The 20438-nt window shown below is 37.0% G+C and overlaps 1 protein-coding gene across 1 annotated transcript in view; it reads right to left on the reverse strand.

The window, feature by feature from the left end:
* ATP11A (ATPase phospholipid transporting 11A) overlaps positions 1–20438 on the reverse strand; it is an 84607-nt gene that overhangs the window by 35520 nt on the left and 28649 nt on the right. The window contains exons 3-10 of the mRNA XM_086615865.1: positions 17936–18025; positions 16711–16791; positions 13039–13146; positions 9373–9501; positions 8782–8885; positions 5495–5545; positions 3515–3579; positions 805–886 (exon numbers count right to left, since the gene is read on the reverse strand). Coding sequence (XP_086471991.1) covers positions 805–886; positions 3515–3579; positions 5495–5545; positions 8782–8885; positions 9373–9501; positions 13039–13146; positions 16711–16791; positions 17936–18025 — 710 coding nt within the window. The remainder of the gene's footprint in view (positions 1–804; positions 887–3514; positions 3580–5494; positions 5546–8781; positions 8886–9372; positions 9502–13038; positions 13147–16710; positions 16792–17935; positions 18026–20438) is intronic.

Here is a 20438-nt window from a genome sequence, read left to right on the forward strand (position 1 = left end):
ATTAATGATGGGCATGAACTAAAAGCCATGGGTTATACATCAGTAACAATAGAAAGAGATACATTATCATTGCTCAGTCACTGTGTAAGAGAAGGGCTATCAGCTGGTCAGTACATCTTGCTTTAATCGACAATATCTTTTTTTTCTACAAGGTTGGACATGTTAGAGCTGATGATTTCAGATAGCAGAGTACGTCTAGAAAACAATTCTTTTTATTTTAAAAAAAGTAATCAACCAATGTCAGCTCATTCCTTAAGGATAGCGTCTTACTTTCCCACCATGCATGCCTGTATAGAACTTTTAGTTCTAGCTAAACCATGGAAAACCTGCCACAGACAGGCTTTGTGTTACTGCAGTTGATCCAAAGTGAAGTGCATCAAAAAAAGTTATTTTTACTGAATTCAAGACTTAATTGCAATTAAAGGTACATTAGGATATTGAAGCACACAATCTTGGAAAATTGTCAGTAGGTGTACTCTAACCAGTGAAAGAGAAGTCTTCTGGAACAGCAAAACACATCACATCTTAAAAAGGTAAGCATCACATTAACGTGGCCTTTTTTAAAAAACATTTAATAATAATTCAGTATTGAGAACCTCATTTATATGGCCTTACATAACTGATTTTATAAGTAAAAAATTATCAGAAAAAAAAAACGTAAAATGTAAATCCCTCTACATCTTTTTTAATTTAAATCTATTAAACATGCACTTTCAGGGAAAAAAAAATAATAATCACATCTCCTTTTATTCACCATTCAAACATGCAGTTTTCTATCCCCAAAACAAATATTAGAAATTTTACTTTTCTACAGCAGATCGCTTCTGTGATTTTGCCTGGTAATTTAACGCCATCTTAGTTTCCATGCCAGTGTAGATAGCAACGCCTGAAATTAGACAACTTGTTTTACTAAAGATTGCACAGTACATTAACTTCATAAAAGCACAAATCACTATATTATTAGGCTCTGTCATTTCTTTAATACTCTGTAGTCTAAAGAAAAAGAACAAAGATTTGGATGATACTCAAAAACTATTAACAGTTTTAATTTCTTGGTTGTTAGAGAAAAATTTTAAGCAGCATTTACATCCCATTACAAACAATTCCAGAGTCACAGTTCCCAATTGCTAACATTTTGCTATGTATCAAAGCCAAACTAAAGCTAGATTTTGAACAAATCCCCTTGTGTTTAAGTTCTTTTTTTAGCTTTAAGTTTAGAATCTAAGTCATATATTGTAAAAGAAAATCCAGACAGGGCTACTACAGGATACGTCCAAGAAGAACAAAAGGCAGCCATTGATTTTGCTTGCTTCAGGAAAATTTAATAATTCATGAAAAGAGTGATCTTTTATATTACCAATTTCCTGTTCATAATACAGATCAAGAAACTAAACTTCAGAAAATTAAATATAACAACTACAAGAAGTTGTAAACAAGAAGATGGATTTAAAGGACTTATTAAACCAGCACACCTGTACATTGCTAAAATAAAATAATTTAGGATATGAATAGTGCTGGGGTAATGGCAAACAATGCATATGATAGGCAGACCACAACCAACCACGCATATTAGGAACATCTCTGCCCGATATACAAGTTAACAGAAATCTTAAAACCATCCTCTGAAGTTTGCAAAGAGAGCAAATTTAAATCAATATATACTTTTTACACTCTTTTTGGAGAAAAAGTTGCAATATTTTGGTATTTGAAGTTAAGTAGTTCATGGTTATCTATGATCTTCTTTCTTGGGAGTATGGAAATTCTATATGATAGAGGATGACTTGGATCCTTGTCACCAGTAACGAGTGGCTTGTCACAACAGAACTACTACTGCCACTAGGCTTTCTTGAAGATTTTTTAAAAAAAATAAATCTCAGTTTGTGCTTCTTATTTCTGCTAAAATACTCAAAAATATTTCCATGGAACAAAGACAATTCAAACACAGAAAATACACTGGCTAACAGAAAGTCTAATTTTGACCAAGAACTGTTTAAGTGGAATTTTTTTTTTTTTTTTTTTTTAATTAGATATATTTCTATCTGGTTGGGGTACCTGTCTGTTTTGGCAAATGAGCAGAACAGATTTAAAATTTTTCAGTAAGCTCATTAACTGCTTTGGGACAACAATATTAATTCACAGTGATTGTTCAAAACCCATATATTCACAGGAAGAAGTGGAGTCATCTTCACTAATGGACATGGATTTGATGGATGGACCACTTGGCAGTTAAGGAATTGGCTGGACAGTCACACTCAAAGTGTTGCGGTCAATGGTTCAATGTCCAAGTGGAGGCCAGTGATGAGTGGTGTTCCTCAGGGGTCGGTATTGTGATGGGTGCTGTTTAACATCTTTGTCGGTAACATGGACAGTGGGATCGAGTGCACCCTCAGCACCCTTTGCTGATAACACCAAGTTGTGTGGTGTTGTGGACACACTGGAGGGAAGGGATGCCATCCAGAGGGACACTGACAGGCTGGAGAGATGGGCCTGTGAGAACCTCATGAAGTTCAAGAAGGCCAAGTGCAAGGCCCTGCACGTGGGTCAGGGCAATCCCAAGCACAAGTACAGGCTGGGCAGAGAATGGATTGAGAGCAGCCCTGAGGAAAAGGATTTGGGAGTGCTGGTGGATGAGAAGCTCAACATGAGCCGGCAATGTGCGCTGGCAGCCCAGAAAGCCAAACGTATCCTGGGCTGTATCAAAAGAAGTGTGGCCAGCACGTCAAGGGAGGCGATTCTGCCCCTCTACTCTGCTCTCGTGAGACCCCATCTGCAGTACTGCGGTCAGCTCTGGGGACGTCAACATAAAAAGAACATAGAGCTGTTGGAACAGGTCCAGAGGAGGACCACAAAGATGATCCAGGGGCTGAAGCACCTCTCCTATGAAGACAGGCTGAGAGAGTTGAGGCTGTTCAGCCTGGAGTAAAGAAGGCTCCAGGGAGACCTTCTAGCAGCCTTCCAGTACCTAAAGAGCGCCTACAAGAAAGCTGGAGGGAGACTTTTTACAAGGGTGTGTAGTGATAGGACAAGGGGCAATGGATTCCAACTGAAAGAGGGGAGATTTTGATTAGATATAAGGAAGAAATTTTTCACTCAGAGGGTGGTGAGGCATTGGAACAGGTTGCCCAGAGATGTTGTGGATGCCCCATCCCTGGAAGTGTTCAAGGCTAGGTTGTATGAGGCTTTGAGGAACCTGGTCTAGTGGAAGATGTCCCTGCCCATGGCAGGGGAGTTGGAACTAGATGATCTTTGAGGTCCCTTCCAACCCAAACCATGCTATGATTCTAATCATGGAAAGACTAAACTACGGAATCTGCCTCCCAGAAGTCTCTATAGTCATTGTACATCATTAATAGTTACTTTGCTGCCATTTTAGCAACAGCAAACCTTATAAAAAAGTTGTAAATCAAGTGATTCAATAAAAATCATATGCTGAGTAGTAACTGTAGGGCTGTAATCTTGTTTGATGTTTGCTAATTACTTCAAGTCCTTTTAAATAATCAATACAAATATTTACCAAAGATTTTTTCTGTATTCTTTAAAGTGGCTCCTCTAAGAAGTAGATTTTCAGATCCTAATGGCCTGCAAAAGAGAAGTGTTACAAAATATGAACATTTAGGGAGAAACAGAAGACCTTAGTGGAAGCCACGTAAAACAGGAAATTAGTTTTAGTCAAATATTTTTATTTTGCGTAACAACGTTTCTAGGCATATTTAAAGCTTTAAGGTGAAAACTAAGAAAAATATATAGAGATGCCTAAAATTAAGCTCTTATTTTCACAATTCAAGTTTTAAACCAATGTATCTGAAAACCACGTATGTAGATACTGAAATAAAGACTCATCATCTTAATTGTAAGGTGCTTACTTTTAACAATTCTGATTCAAGTCTTTTTTAGGCTTATATAAACTATCCCATCCTGCATGTTAGAATTACTTAAGGAAGTACATTCTTCCATTTTATTTCAAGTATAAATGACATATAAGGTATTGTTTGATATTTACTGTATACATTTCAAAGCATAAAGATGAATATAGGTAAAATCATTTATTAAGGAGTAGGAGAACTAATGTAAGAATCCCCATGCAGTTTAAAATAATATTTTAGACCAAGGACTACTTTATAGACAGACAGCGTGAAGAATTGTCAGACTATCTACACAGAAATGGAAAAAAAACCAAGAAGTTCAGTATTTTTGAATGTTATTCTAAGTGTTCTTGTGGTCTGAAACCCCCCAAAATCCTGAAACTCTATACAAATAAAACCCCCAGGGCCATTATCTCTGATGTAAAACTTGAAACTAGGTTCATTTAGAATAGTGGAGTGATGTTACATGAATGATTTGGATTATAAAATATTATAACTCAATATAGTAAAAAATATCAATTGCTCTAATAATGCTGTCTAAGGAATACAAGTCTTACTGCCACAGATTTTCTTCTCATGTGTTATACACAGATCAATCTCTTGCTGTTGAGATTAAAAAGGTATTTTCTGTTTATTTTCCTTTCCTCTCCCACCCAAGTTCATATACGACTGACTTTATTAGTCAAAAGAATCTTGAAGGTTAAAGAAGCAAAAAAGACAGTTTTCGTAGCAGATTGCGATAGGAAATCACGGATCTTTAGACACACTGAGATGAGGAAAGCACTTAGCCAGAATGGAGTAACTTCCCACATGCTAAGGTTCAGAGTATCACTGAAGCGAGAAGCTTTTCCTCCTACTGCTTTGTCTCTTTGTTGCAAGGACCTGAACAAAATCAGGTACAGCAAATCTCTTCCTTGCTGGTAGACAGCAGATACTATGCAGAAAAGACAGGAAGACTCGTGCCTCTCTTGTACTGCTTCATTTTTCTTCCCTATTTGCTGGACAAAGAACATCCTGGGCTACAGACTGCTCCTTGAGCAGAAGTCACTGCGCTCCCTTCAGGATGAAACCTATTTGCACAGGAGGCAGAACCCTCTGGGTGCCAAACCCGGGGTAACAAAACATCACCTCCTACACCACAAAACAAACTCATTTCCCTGGTGGTTGTCTTCCTGAACACATACAACATCATGGACATTTTAGAAAAATGTACAAGTACTCTTACTAAACATAAACATATTTGGCACATTCAAACTCTTCAATTTCTAAGAAAAGAGAAACACACAAGTGACACTATTCATATTATTTAGTGCACTACCAAGACTCTGTGCTAATGGGGCAGTATTGTACAAGTACTGTCAAAATCCTATCAACATCATTTACAAACTAAATACATGTAAAATAAAAACTGAAGTTGAATAAAGACATAAAAATATAAAATAAGAGAAATCTGATTAAAAGATGAAATATTTCTGCTATATGAAATAACAGTCTGGAAGCTTCTAAGAGAAAAATATTCTATCAATAAGACAAGGCAGCACAACGTTGGTGAACCAAAGGTAATTTTCATTATTGATACTTATTCAACTCTGAAAATGTTTAAACATATAGAAACTATGGATTTTCCCTACCTTGCAGTAGGCTCATTCCTATCATGGTAAACATTTATTCGACCAACAAATCTGCAAGGGAAATATACAAGCAGTTTAACAGCACTGCTAGTTTGTGTATTCTTACACATGTATCTCCCAATATATCAGTGTTTTTAAGATACTTTACAAGGACATATATTCTCTCTACATATAGATATATATACCACACATACATATTTAAAACCAAAGCAAATTACTCTTGCTTTTAAAAATACATGTGAGAATAGATTATTTGAGAAACATTTTCTAGAAAGCATTTATTATAGTGAACAGTTTCTAATTGAACATGTTCTGATTATCCAGAACATAAACAAGAACTTAGAGATAGGACTCGGGAGTGCTGGTGGATGAGAAGCTCAACATGAGCTGGCAATGTGCGCTGGCAGCCCAGAAAGCCAACCCTGTCCTGGGCTGCATCAAAAGAAGCGTGGCCAGCAGGTCGAGGGAGGTGATTCTGCCCCTCTCCTCTGCTCTCGTGAGACCCCACCTGGAATACTGCGCTCAGCTCTGGAATCCCCAGCACAAGAAGGACATGGAGCTGCTGGAGCGGGTCCAGAGGAGGGCCACGAAGATGATCAGAGGGCTGGAGCACCTCTGCTATGAAGACAGGCTGAGAGAGTTGGGGCTGTTCAGCCTGGAGAAGAGAAGGCTCTGGGGTGATCTTATTGTAGCCTTCCAGTACTTAAAGGGGGCCTACAGGAAAGCTGGAGAAGGACTTTTTACAAGGGCATGTAGTGATAGGACAAGAGGCAATGGCTTTAAATTGAAAGAGGGCAGATTTAGATTAGATATAAGGAAAAAAATTTTCCCTCAGAGGGCGGTGAGGCACTGGAACAGGTTGCTCAGAGAAGTGGTGGATGCCCCATCCCTGGAAGTGTTGAAAGCCAGATTGGATGAGGCTTTGGGCAACCTGGTGTAGTGGAGGGTGTTCCTGCCCATGGCAGGGGGGTTGAAACTAGATGATCTTTGAGGTCCCTTCCAACCCTGACCATTCTATGATTCTATATATACATAGAACAGCAAGTCAATGTAAAGTTAACATATAAAAAGATAAGAGAGATTATAAAATTAAGAATAAATCTTCTAAGTAGACCCATTAGCAAGAAATAACAAGAAATCTTATTCTCTAAATTACCCAAGGTAAGCCAGTGTAATTACTATCCTTCACAAAACCAAAAACCTGCAACTGAGCTAAAACCAAACCAAAAGCATAAAGCCAATAAGCAATTTTCCTTCTGAATATCTCTAAGTACATTTTACCTGTGGTGGCTTGAGCCTGGATAGCAACTAAGCACCCACTAGCCTCTCACTTATTCCCTCCCCCACAGGATATGGGAGAGAATCGGAAGAGCAAAAGCAGGATGATGACAGTTTAACAAGTGCAGGAAAAAAAACAAGTGACACAAAGGCAACTACTCACCACCTCCCATAAGCAGACCAATGCCCAGCCAGTCTCCAAGCAACAGCTACTTTGGAAAGACTACTCCCCTAGTTTTACTGATAAGCATGACATTATGTGGCACAGAATATCCCTCTGGACAACAGAGGTCAGCTGTCCTGGCTGTATCCACTCCCAGCCACTTGCCCTCCTCCCACCCCAGCCTACTTGCTGGAGCGGCAGAGTGAAAAACAAAGAAAGCCTTGACACTGTGCAAGCACTTCTTGGCAACAGCTAAAACACTGGTGTGTTATTAACACTGTTGTAGTCACAAATCAAAACCACTATGTCGCATGGGCCGCTATGAAGAAAATTGAATTATTCCATTCCAGCCAACCCAGTACACTGTGTTTGCAATACCACTGTCCAAGTGGGTAACCTCAGTTCAAAGGGATTAAGCCAGACATTAGCATTCTGGATGACAGAGGAAACTGTGCAGAGCTGGTGGGTCTGTGACCCTGAAAGGGAACCTTCAGGCTCAGAGGAGCAGTGACTTGTCTGCTGAGAGAATATACAACACAGTAAAGGCACATCTAAAGACACCGTATGGTTCGTTACGATGCATGATGATGTAAAGTGACCATGTAACTTTGGAAAGAAAGATTTGCCACTCTGGTTCATTGAGAGGTAAAGCGCCAAGTAAAAATTAGCACAGAGAGAAGCTGTCTACCAATAAGCATTCTCATTATTCGTGTGTCAACGGTTGTCCCAACAAATTCCACTATCTATAATAGCGTACGCTTCAACTTCCAACCATTCACTTTGTGAGCCAGGTATTTAAAGAAGGACCAAGCCATTCATCGAATCCGTTTTCTAAAGAATGTGTTCTCTCGCAGATTTCTAGATCAGTTCCGTGGTCATTGAGATCGGGGAAAAGAGGTATCTCCACACCTCAGAAATAAGCAATGTTTTCTCTGCATCTTCCAACAGTATTTGCTGATGAAAGAGTGCATTCTAGTTTGTTACCATATTGTTTTCTGTGTATAATTTCAGCTATTTTTACTGTGGCAGGAAGAATAAGTGTTTCCTCAATGGTATGTTGCTTTTTGTCTTTTACTATTAAAAAAGAAACCACAAAAGCAGCTTCTAAAGATTTATCATTAAGTGCAGGGAAATTTTGTACGGTACCTTTGTAAAATACTGAGTATTGCATGACTTTAAACATTGCTAAAAAACTGTAGAGGTTTTTCATGATGTTCTGGATGCTTAGTTTTTAAATGTCTTGCTAATCACAGCTGCTTCGTACTATCATTAGCTAATATCTCAAAGCACATGGGGTGAGGTTCATCGTTAATAGCAGATGCAAATCCATATTTCAAATAGCATTGATGATTTAAAATTTTTCTGGCCAATTTCTAGATCTGATTAGATTGGCATTGGTTTTACCTTGTAATGTGGCTGACGAAGAGCTCATACTAGGAGTGGAAACGTGTGCCATTTTCTTGTTCACTTGTGCTTGCATTTTTAGTATTATCTTCAATCTGCAGTTTCTTTGCAGGAATCTTTTTAAGCCACTTAGCCATTTTGCAAGGGTTACTTGAGTTAATTTCTTTATTATTTTTTAGATTAAACAAATATAAGTTCTAAAATTTTTGTGATGCACCCCAATGGATTGGCTTGTGCATTCCCCTTTAGAGACCACTGCCCTAGGGCAGACCAGTGAGGTACGTGGAGGGAAGGAGCACGGATGGAAGATTAACCTAACTTCAAGGTCACTCTGGGGCCCACTCTAATCAGCCAGATGCAGCCAGTATCTTTTCATTATGATATTCTTATAATTTATTGTTAGGGTACCTTAAATGAAAGAGGTTAAGAATTATTTTCTTACTTATAAAGGTCAGGCTGAGGTTGTTCACATTCAATGGTAGCATGCAGTGCATCGATTTCTTGTTCATTGTGAAATGCCTTTGTATCTTGAACAGCATAGTAAGTCTGGAATCAATAAAAAGGTGTAAATAAAATAAAAACAGTAAGGACAGATATACAAGACATTAATCTGCACATATACTTCAGTTCAACATGAAACAGATTTAACAACTTCTATGTAAGAGCTCGTAGTTCAAGTAAGATGCACCTTTAAATGCTCCTAATTGGGCATCTTCTTACATTATATGCAAGTACCTTGCAGTGTACTCACAAATCAGGTCACCATGAAAGCATTTAAGTACAAAAAAGTTTATTCATTTTCTCTGCAATCTGCAAGCCTACACTGGACACACACAAAATCACAAATAAATACATTTTAAAGCTTTCCATAAAATAATGATACTTTAAGAGAAACGAAGTCAACTGGTAGAAACTTGAGTTACACACGTTAGTGTATCTGCTCACACATATAAGCATGAAGTCATATTGTGATCTGTGTAAAAAATGAAATGCAAACGTTGCCTTAAAAAGAAAACGTAGAACTTTTAATTACTTTATGACTGGATTCACCATCCAAACTAGCTGTTGTAACAAAACATGTTCCATCTCCTCTACTACTTGACAGAAATATTAAGTCACATGGGAATGTTTCATCTTCTTTTACCATTACAATATCGCCAACCTAGAGAAAAAACACAACAAAACAAAATGCATTTATCATTTATGTAGCAACCCAAATTTCAGATTTCAAACCCAAAACCTAGATTTACTCAAATATCTTGAAAATTCATCAACATGTACACCAGGATTTTACCAAAGAACCACAGAAATATCTCTGGAAAACTGAATTACACCTTGTGGAATGACTGAGGTCTATTGCGTACTACCTTTCCTCTCAGGATAACCATTTTGCGAGTACTGTCTTATTAATTCTTGCCACATTATTTCAAAAATGGAAGATACTATCCTTGTTTTAAGACTAAATACAACAAAACATTGGTTCAAAAACAGCTAGAGATTTGAGCTACTCTCATTCTTTCTTCAGGAAAAGCATTTAGCTCTGAGTATTATAATTAGAGACAGTTGAAAAAGCTAAGAATTCCAAGTTTGCCAATGAAAACAGGATACATTTTCAGTAGAATTCTATGACTAGAAGTCCACCCTATTTTTGTCTGTGTTTAAAGGTGAGCAAATGAATTTTTCATTCATGCAAATACAGGTAATATCTTACAGGGTGTTAAAGAGTGTCACAGAACAGCCAACCAACTATAAATTCAAAATACCACTGTAAACCATTCATTTGAGAAAAACAGCCTTTGATACATTTTTGGAGGTCATCTTTTACAAAGGAATATTAAAAAACCCAAAGAAATGGCAAAGAAATACTACATGCTTTAAGAATACCAAAGTTTCAATAAAGATCCCATCAAAATACATAATTTCTGCAATTTTTCATGTAGCTCAACATCTGTTCAATTTACTTTTATGTCATAATTCATTTTCATAAGATTCAGCTTAATCATTGTTCTTGTGATACGTTTATAAAGCTAAATTCCAATATCCTTAGCAATTGGCAGGAGTCAAGCAAAATAGTCTGATAACAAACAACAATAATACCTAAAAATAAAGTTGTGATATCCTAGACAAGATTTACTAACATGTCTTGAAGAACTAGGATGATAATAAATGAGATTTAACTTCTTGCAGATATGAAAAGGGTTTTTTTTTTTAACCACCAGCAACCAAAAATTGAAGATTGTACATATGGCATAGGAGAATGCAAGTTGCCAAGCACAACTGCAACAATCAGGTATGAAAATTAACAGAAAGTTCAATAAGAAATTTTCCATCTTTTGTGTAAACAACGGTGTCTTTTTGAAAATCACAACTTCTAATGCAGCAGTAGAGCTATGTGGTTTATGAATTTTCAGTCTCTGAACAAAAATTCGAGACTTATTGAAATAGCATAAAAGCAATTGGCTACTCCATTTCTAGGGGAAAAAAGCTGCACTTGTAACCAAAAATAGAAAGTTTTGGGCTGTTCAAATTTAGGAAGGGATTAATCTCCTCATGTATTTCCTTTTGATTAAATGACTTCTCATGTATCATTCTGCAGACCTAGGGAAGTAAAGATATGCAGTGAGACAGTGAAGGGGTAGGCTTGGAACCAAAGGCAGTGAATGTCTCGGCTGGAACCAACCTGAACAACACAGAGCCTTCATCCCAAAGAGCAGTGGACCCTGATGGACCAGACTGCTGCTCAAGTTGCCTTATTCTTTCAAGATGCATATTCAAGAGAAGCTACATTTTTGCCACAAAATCATTAATTATGAAAGACAGTAACATGGTAAATTATAATAAAGCCCTCAAAGTGAGAACTCTACCAAAACCAGACAAAATGCTCTTAGGGAACTATCTTGAATAAATTGTCAGGTGACAGAGAATTCACCTATTCCTAGAACAAAGTGTAACAACACCATGTAATTATTCTGATTTTACTAGCTTTCTTTACTACTGAAAACAACATTAATTTAATAATCTATTACCTAAAACACAGCAATACTACTGCAAGTTTAATCACCTCTTACAGATGTCATAGAAGGAAAAAATCAGAATTCTTCAGAATATTGAATCTGGCCAGCGAGAAAGTCAAGAGGTCAGTTTAGCAAACAAACCCCTCCTGACAGTAAAGTGCCACTACAAGAACAAGCATGAGAAAAAAAAACCACTCCAGACACAGTGGGCATTTTGTCATTGAAAACACTTACACATCAGAGAGTTTTTAGGTCCAACTCATAAAGACAAAATTGACTCCTCTTAATTTTGATTTTCACAGATCATACTGTTGAATGATTCTATGATGCATTAATTAAGTTAGCAAGATTCTCTCTGTAAGCCACGACATACAGGTCACCCTGCAAGCCAGGAGCAGTCTATAATACAACAGCCTATCAAAACAGAAGTTAATAATCTAAACAATTTGCAAAAGGAAAAAAAGGCAAGAATAAGAAAACCACTCAAAACAATTAAAAGATACTAGCAAAGAGCATATTCTTAATAAAATTTAAAAGGTCCTCTGACAACATTTGCCACTGTGTCAGCTAAAGGCGCAAAGAGGACACAGTCAGGCTCTTTTCAGTGGTGCCCAGTGACAGGACCAGAGGCAACGGGCACAATCTGAAACATGGAAGGGTCCATCTCATTTTCACTGTGAGGGTGACTGAGCCCTGGCACAGGTTGTCCAGGGAGGTTCTGGACTCTCCTTCCTTTGAGGGGTTCAAAACCTGTCTGGACATGGTCCTGGGCAACCAGCTCTCAGTGACCCTGCTTGAGTTGGGGCATTGGACCAGATGACCTCCAGAGGTGCCTGTCAACATCAACGGTTCTGTGAATCTGTTCAGCTACATACTCTGAATACTCAGCATGTGATGTCTTAGATTTTTTTATCACCAGAAAGCCCTAGGCAGAAACTATCACACTCACAGGGAAGGTCACAGCAGAAAGGCTGTGAACACTGTAGAGTCATTTATGTTCAAAGAGGGCAGAGCAGGAAAAGATATCTGTAACAAAGTTATTAGAAATAAAGAAATTCCAAACAAATATCTATCAAATTCACTGAGCTCTAAAGAAAATAATGATGAAAAGTTCATCTCCTCACAAAAAAACCCACAAAAAAACAACAACCAAGCACAAAAAACCTAGCAGAAACCAGTTTCTGAGAATAACTGTCAGAATACTAGGAAAGGAATGTAGCAGGACTCAGAAGGCCAGTGAAGAAGCTGTGATATGATGGGCAATGTAGAAAGTATTCTGAATGTGTTGTGTATGTATGTATACATATATACGTGTTTTATACGTTAGACAAATCAGTAGTGTTGACTATCATAATTAGGCTTAAAAAAATTATTAATGTGTATAACCACAGAGGACCAAACACAGAGAAAAGACAAAAGACAAATCATGAGTGAAATTCCAAATTAAAAAATAGAAAACAAAAGGAACAGTTATAAGAGGAGTTAACAAAGCAAAGACATCTAGCTTCTAAAAATACCTTATTCAGAGGCAATAAATTAAAAATTAGTATATTGTAAGTCCAATCTCCATTAAATGTAATAAATTCTACATCATCATCATCACACTACATTTCTGTATAATTTGTTTTACAAGAAATGCAAGGTAAAGCCTGACTTCTAAAATTTATTAAGTCATTGGTACTTACTCTTAATTTTCGGCTTTGTTTTCTAACCAGTTTACCATGTTGAATGAAATGAACGGGGCATTGGTTCATTGCATTGTCAGCTTTATGTCGAAGCCAATCTTCATAACCCTAGAAAACAGTGAAATGGAAGGACACAGTGATGCGTATTTGGCTATAAAGACACAGAACAGTCCTAGCTTGCTAAAATTTTTTAAGTGTTACCCTTGATCAAGGTAAGGAAAAAAAAATATTCTCACTAGAACAAATGAAATTGTGATACACATCAATAATACAGTCATGTTGGACATATATGAAAAAGAGCATTCAGTTACAATTAGTCAACAAAATTATACATTTTAATGAAGACATTTTGATGAACAGGGATGTTTAGAATGTGCAGAAGAATTTCTGGTGTTTAAGTGATCATCTATTGCTCATGCTCTATTGACTCTTGATTAAGTGTGAAGTACTTACAGAAGCAGTTGCTGAGAAGACAAAAGTGTAGAAAATATATTTTGGAAGGCTGAGACTCTATATTGAAAGATGATAAAGCGACGACATGACTGAAAGTGGTCATGTTTCCCAATTGTCATACAATGATGTCAGACTCATTAACTCTATATATATTATATACCATCCTAAAAAATTTTGTTTCAAGAGACTTTGCAGAGTACCCTATTTTGATTGCTCAATTACCCTACGAATTTGTGTTTTATATAAACAGACAAAGGACAAGGAATCTGCAACTTTCCATTCAAAATGTCCTGCCATGGTATAAAGACTGGAACTGACAAAGGCACCAGTGGTTAAGAGAAGGAAAATATCACTTGTATTCCGTAGCATTTTTACATCTAACTCTCTTCAGCACATTTGAAAATTCCATGTAGAACAAAAGTGTCACTACCTTGGAAACTCTCAGAGAGAACCCAAGAACTTGCAAGAGTCTGTATAGCTTTAGTGTAATACATTTCCAGGGGCTGGTACAGCTCCTCAAGCAGGTCCCAAAGCCTACACCAGTTGTCGGGAGAAAGATTCAAGGAGATAGATGGAACTGCAGTACCTAGGCACAGCATGCTATAATCCATGCTTTGACAGACCATTACCAAACTACAGTAAGACCCTAAAGTGTAACATTTAAAATCTTAAGACTGGTAAAGCCACACTTAAAATATTACCTATTGCGCGCATCACAACTTTTGCTCACCAGCAAGAGCTAAATCCTACTATAGAATATACTCAATTGAGTACTGTTAGCACTGTAAAGAAATGGAAACATTGCTCTGCGTAGTTTCTTTGAAAACTAATGAAGGAAAAGTCTGCATTTAGCATTAAGACTGTGAAGGTAATCAGTTATCCTATTAAGGGACAATCAAAATTATCCTCTGTACTGGAATGGAGTTAGCTTTCTCCACAGCAGCCCATGTGCTGCTGTGCTTTGTACTTGGGGCTAAAACAGTGTTGGTAACACCACAGTGTTTTGGCTATTGCTGAAGAGTGCTTGCACAGCATCGAGGTTTTCTGTCCAACCTTTCCTCACAACAGAAAAAGGCCAGCAGGCTGAGGGTGGGCAAGAGGCTGGGAGGTGACACTGCATGGACTGCAGACCCAAACTGACCAAGGGGATATTCCACACCATATGACACTGTGCTCACCAACAAAAGGTCAGGGAAAGCAGGCAGAAGGGGCTTTTTTTGTGGTGATAGCATTTGTCCTCCTACGCAAGCTTTAAGTGTGCTGTGGCCCTGCTTTTGATGAAGTGGCTGGACATCTGCCTGCCAATGGGAAGTAGAGAATGAATTCCTTACTTTGCTTGGCTGGTGTGCATAGCTGTTGCTTTCCCTATCAAAGCGTCACTAACATGACACACAAGTCTTTTCAGCTTCCCTCTCTTTTCTCCCCATACCACAAGAGAGGGCAATGAGCGAGAGACCGGGTGGGTGTTCGGCTGCTGGTCAGGGTCAACCCACCACAGCCTCATTTTTGTTAGTCACTGTTTTAATTACCATAGCCCATCATAGGTACGTAAGAAATACAGGCACACACACACACACACCCCCCCAAAGTTTTGTCATAAAACGAGGAGCACTCTGGCCTAGAAACTTTCTTCATGTTCAACTACCTCATGGATTTTTTTTTTTTCCAAAAGATAGAACATTTTTTTGAAGCATCACATGAGAGATCTTCCTTACGCCCATGAAAAGTGCTAACTCCTTTGAACGGTCCAGGTACAGATGCTGAACATGAAGCTGCTTGCACAAATTTTCTTTTAACATTCACATCCCATTCTCCGAAATGAAGGGAAAAAAGTGGTTGTTGTCTAGACCCAGAAACAGTGAAAACTGAACCGTAAAAGGGAACTCACTGTGCTACTGATTTCTTACATTGACAGCTGTCCTGTAGGAGCAATTATCATTAAATTGGACTGAAGGCAAAAAGCCAAGCACTTAACAGAACCACTGTAAAGGCCATTGTTTGTGACTATTACTTTAAGAGCCCAGATTTTTAAAAACTATTCTGTGGCTAGAGTGAGATGGCACAGTAAACACAGAAGAGCATTGTAGGCACCAAATGCAAAGTACTGGTTATAAACTCACTTCCTAGTTCAAATTTAGTAAAGTTTTTGATGAACTAACTTTGCACTAGCAAGGTTTATGCCAGATCGGGTATCTTCTGTCCTCCTGCAACTGGCGTGAAACTCACAAAGTCAACAAATTTGGATCTGGCTAAATCAACAGAAAGGCAATCATGATCTCATTCCTGATTCATTCCTGATCCAGATCAAATTTGTAATATCAGAAGCTCTGATAACACGCAGATCTGATTGCAAGATCCCCATATGAATTAGAACATTCTATATGCATCAGAGATTCCACTAATTTCAATAAGATCCCATCTACGTTTAAGTGCTCATATCAACTGTAACACTGCAGCATTAGGGTCGCAGGTGAAAAACTACCGTAATCTTTTCCTTTTGCTAATACTAACTTGACAGTGAAATGGCAAACCTGTACAATTCCATACCTGTAGTAAGCAATTCTATTTCAACAGAAGAACTTCTAATAGGATCTTTTATACTCAATTATGTGACAAAAACTGACTTGTAAAAACCATTTCAATTTTATGGATTTTCACACAAAAATACGAGAGAATACTACAAGGTCTGTTCAATACTAATCCGTATAAAGCACTGCATCTATTGTTATTGATGGTAGATTATAATCACAACATATAGCGAAGACTTGAACCAAAATGATCTTTATCATCTGTTCATACTGTAAAGACTAAGGAAGCCTCAAAGGTAAGAGGAGATTTATTTTGTAAGTTTTTGTAGTTCTTATTAAACTCATTTTCAATCATTATGGAAAAACATAATAGGATGTGGACAGCTATTTAGAAGCAAAAGTCAAAAAGTGCTGAGTTAACACAAGAATGTAAATGATTCCTTGGAACACAAGGACATCAAAATCATTAAATTATTTAGAAGCTTGAGTTCAGTTAGTGAGACATCATCATATAGCAAACAATTCTACTCAAACTACAGAAACAAAAATAAAATTACTCTGTTAAAATTCATTGCCATCATTCTTTAGGCATTGCCCTAAGGCAGTCTAACACAAAAAGGCAGGGAAAATTGAAATGCAAACAAATAAGAATGTTCTCTTTAGTTTTATTTTTGCTCGCTAAATTACTCACCTGTTTGATAGCTGTGACGGTGATGACAAATAAAAGTGGAAGTCCACTTGTGACTGGACTAGTAGGTGTATCAATAATTAACTGCAACAAAAGGAACAAATATTTTCTGGTTATATTTTTGTAAATGTACGCAGTCTGTTTTTCAAGTAAGATGTTTCAAGTAATCATTTCACCAATGTTACAAAGCACCAAGGAACTTTAATTAAAAAGAACAGTACTTTATTACAATTTTAAGAATATGTACTATACCAACAAAATTTGAAAAATAACTATACGCTATAATAAGATACAATACTATATCTAGTATTTAAATTTATAGTGATTTATATTTAAATCACATTAACATTCAGATGTTAATGCCTGGTAAAAACATTTGCTTGCAAGAGTTTAAGTAAGTACCAGACTAGAAAGCTGCAGCTTTGGAGGCAAAATTACTGAGCAGCATTAGAAATTATCATGGCACTGTTTTTACACTTTATACAACGCAGCTGTTCTTATGCATGCGAGCAGAAAATCCTGAAATACTGAGCCGTAGCTTCTGCAATTACAAACAAAGAGATAGAATCCAGAGAGGGAGTCCAAGTGATAAGAAAATCTTTCTACACAATCTGGTATGCAAAGTAATACAGCTTTTCACTTAACTTAGTAACGTTTTTTACTGTTTAACACATTTACATGATTGTGAAAGGTTCAGAATGAAGATACTTAGAAATCAGCAGACTAGTTATCTGAGGTAATAATAACAAAAACAAATGTTTATTTACTACCCTAAGCAAGTATTGTATAATACATTTTGGTTTCTCTAGAGACTTTGATGACAATGTAGTTGGAAGATGTCTGCCAAGGCATCATTCTGTTATTAAAAATAAGAGTATTTAGCAAAACTAATAGTATTGCCCACATAACTTATAACAATGGTTTTACTGATCTGGAGGTTTATTTCAAAACAAAAATAAAAAATTACTTTCATTCTTTTCTATTTTATAAAGAGATGTCTTGCCATCAAACCAGTGATGGTGTCAATTTCTCTTCAGGTTAGATTCACATTTACAACCTGGAAACGAAATAAAACTCCTTCTGTCACATCATCAATGTAAAAGGCTATCCAAGCTCAACTATTTACCTCTCCCCAGTCATCAAAACCAGTGGATTTTTAAATCTTTTTCAACTCCTTATTTTTTTTAGGAAGTGTCCAGAAATTTATTAAACAATGAGGATCACTTACCTGAACAAGGAAAATTATGAGAAAATAGAAGTTAGCTATTCTTCTGAACTGCTCAAACAAATTTTTCGGTACAAAGTTCCAAAACGTGTACTGAAAACAAATGCACAGATTATCAATGTTTCTGAGAGAAGTATCATTCACATTCTATGTTCTAAAAGTCAAACAAATTTGTATTTCACAATTCAAGATTAAACTAAACAAAAAATGATAGTATTTCTGTTACTTTTTTTAATCACTTACTGAAATGGAATCTTAAATTGGCGATCGTGCATTCTTGGAATCATATCAATTGCCTCAAGATTTTCTGAACTGTGATAATCTTGGTACTAGGGACTGAAATTGTTTTTGACTAGAAACAATACTCATTGAGAGATTTACTTATGGAACTGTTCAGTTAAATCGAAAGAATTTAAAAACATCCTAGTCACTTCTAACATCACTTTTAATTAATTTCCATTTTATATGCATGACTTGAGGAGGTAGGTGGCACTCAGAGTTAACTACGCAGTCACAGCAAGTTGACTAAACAAAAGTTGTCAGCCCCTCTTCTCTTCCATGGCTTGGACACAAGCCTGCTCCACAAAATAAACTATAGCACTGAGTAAGAGTAATCTTACAAGTTATTTAAAAATTAATAAAATGACATAAGAAACAGTATGTAAAATGCAAAAACTTCAAAGGGAAAAAAAATTATATAAGAGCGAGAGAGAAAGGACCTTACGTCATCTAGTCCCTTCCCCTGCCCTGCAGCAGTTTCAAATATACTTTTTACATAGCTCATACTGTAGGTCCAAAAGAATTTGCAAGCATTGCTTATTGGAACGCATATAAAAACATCAGCTAAAACTGCGTGAAAAACAGCTTGAGAAAACTAACATTGTATCATCTTATTATCCAAATTATCATTTAACACATAATAAAAGGACAACTCCAATGTAACTTTAATTTCGAAGGAGATGGGTTAAGAAGCTTCTCACAATTATTTGCTCTGCTACAAAAGCGCCTTGTCTCTTCTGGGCAGATTGCACTGATACTTGCTGATGCCAGGCCCCAAAACCAAAGACAGACACAGTTCTGGAAGAAAAATATCTCTATTTCACTTGCAGATAAAAAGGATCCCCAAGAACATGCCTTAGTTGTAGGTGAATCTTCTACTACGCAGAGTAAGTTGTTTGGGGTTAAAGCTTGGACAGGTATAGGACATAGGAATGAAATGTTCTTTTTCTACCATGTGCCAAAAATCAGTATCTATTCTAAATATGCTCTAAGTAAGCACTTATCCTGCTTAATAGTTACCTAAATACTAAATCACCTGTGAGTAACCCAAAACTCAGGCAGGCACACATGCAACAGCTGGGAAGTCAAGTGCTCTCATCTCGCAATCAGAATACTTTTCATCAGACTGGAATGCTGCTTGCTACCCAGCTACTTACCTTGGAATTTTGAAACAGAACTGGTTAGACTGGATTATTTTTTTCTTGCACAACAGTCCCAATCATTCAGAGCTGCTACTGTGATACGTGACAATATAGATTCTATTCTATGATAACAGTTTTTCATTTTCATCATTAACTTTGATTATCCGGCAAATCACCTCTGTTTTCTAATCTTACTTATGCATTTCTTTATGAATCTCTGCCTGCTGAGAAGGAAAAAATGCAGAGGTTTCAGTGAAACACTTTTGTTTACATTTTTCTGTTTAGCTCTTTTGACAGAACAAGCATTTTTTCCATGTTCAAGCAGTTTTTTGACTATTAACATTTGATGATTTATACAAGTTCCCCAAATGACCATTCATAAAATAAAAAACGAAATCTCTTAAGCAGTAACTTCCTGTTTAAACCTCCTAGAGGGTAATTGGACTAAACGTATGATGACAGTACATTGTCAGACTAGATCTTTAAAACACCTGATTGAGGAAGTCAAGTAAATTAGGTAAACAACAATCTATAAAAAGATTGAATGTCCATCTTTATCCTTAGTATCTGATCCTCCTCACACTGCAATCTCACTTCACTGCTTTCCCTGTCAAGCAGTGGTCTTTCCTGCAGCTCCACCTTTGGTCAGCAACTCTCTTACCTGAACAAATGTGAATAGCCTGGGAGGCAGATCACTTTTCCCTTCTGAAAGGTGCTACTTGAAACATATGCTTTTTTAACACAGAGAATTTCTCAAAATTTTATTTTCAACCAACCTGACAGACTTTCAGCACTTTATTACACTGAGTTTCGGGCATATAAAGTACATCTTTATTCTGCCCATTCTTCTTCAAAGAAGTAATTTTTGAAGGAGTTTAGGCAAGACAGACAGACCACAAAGATGTCTAGACAGACCTCCCCCTGCCCAGCCATCAGTAGCTCAGAGCAGTATCTACAGATGGATGATTAATGTTTAACCACTATAACCACTCCCAGGAGAAACAACAGAATGGCTGCCACTAAAAACCAGATTTGTCTTCTAACTGCATTCAAGGCAGTTTCTCTATGCTAGTTAGGCAGGAACA

This window comes from Tauraco erythrolophus, chromosome 1 (genome assembly GCF_009769465.1).
Source record: "Tauraco erythrolophus isolate bTauEry1 chromosome 1, bTauEry1.pri, whole genome shotgun sequence".
Taxonomy (NCBI): domain Eukaryota; kingdom Metazoa; phylum Chordata; class Aves; order Musophagiformes; family Musophagidae; genus Tauraco; species Tauraco erythrolophus.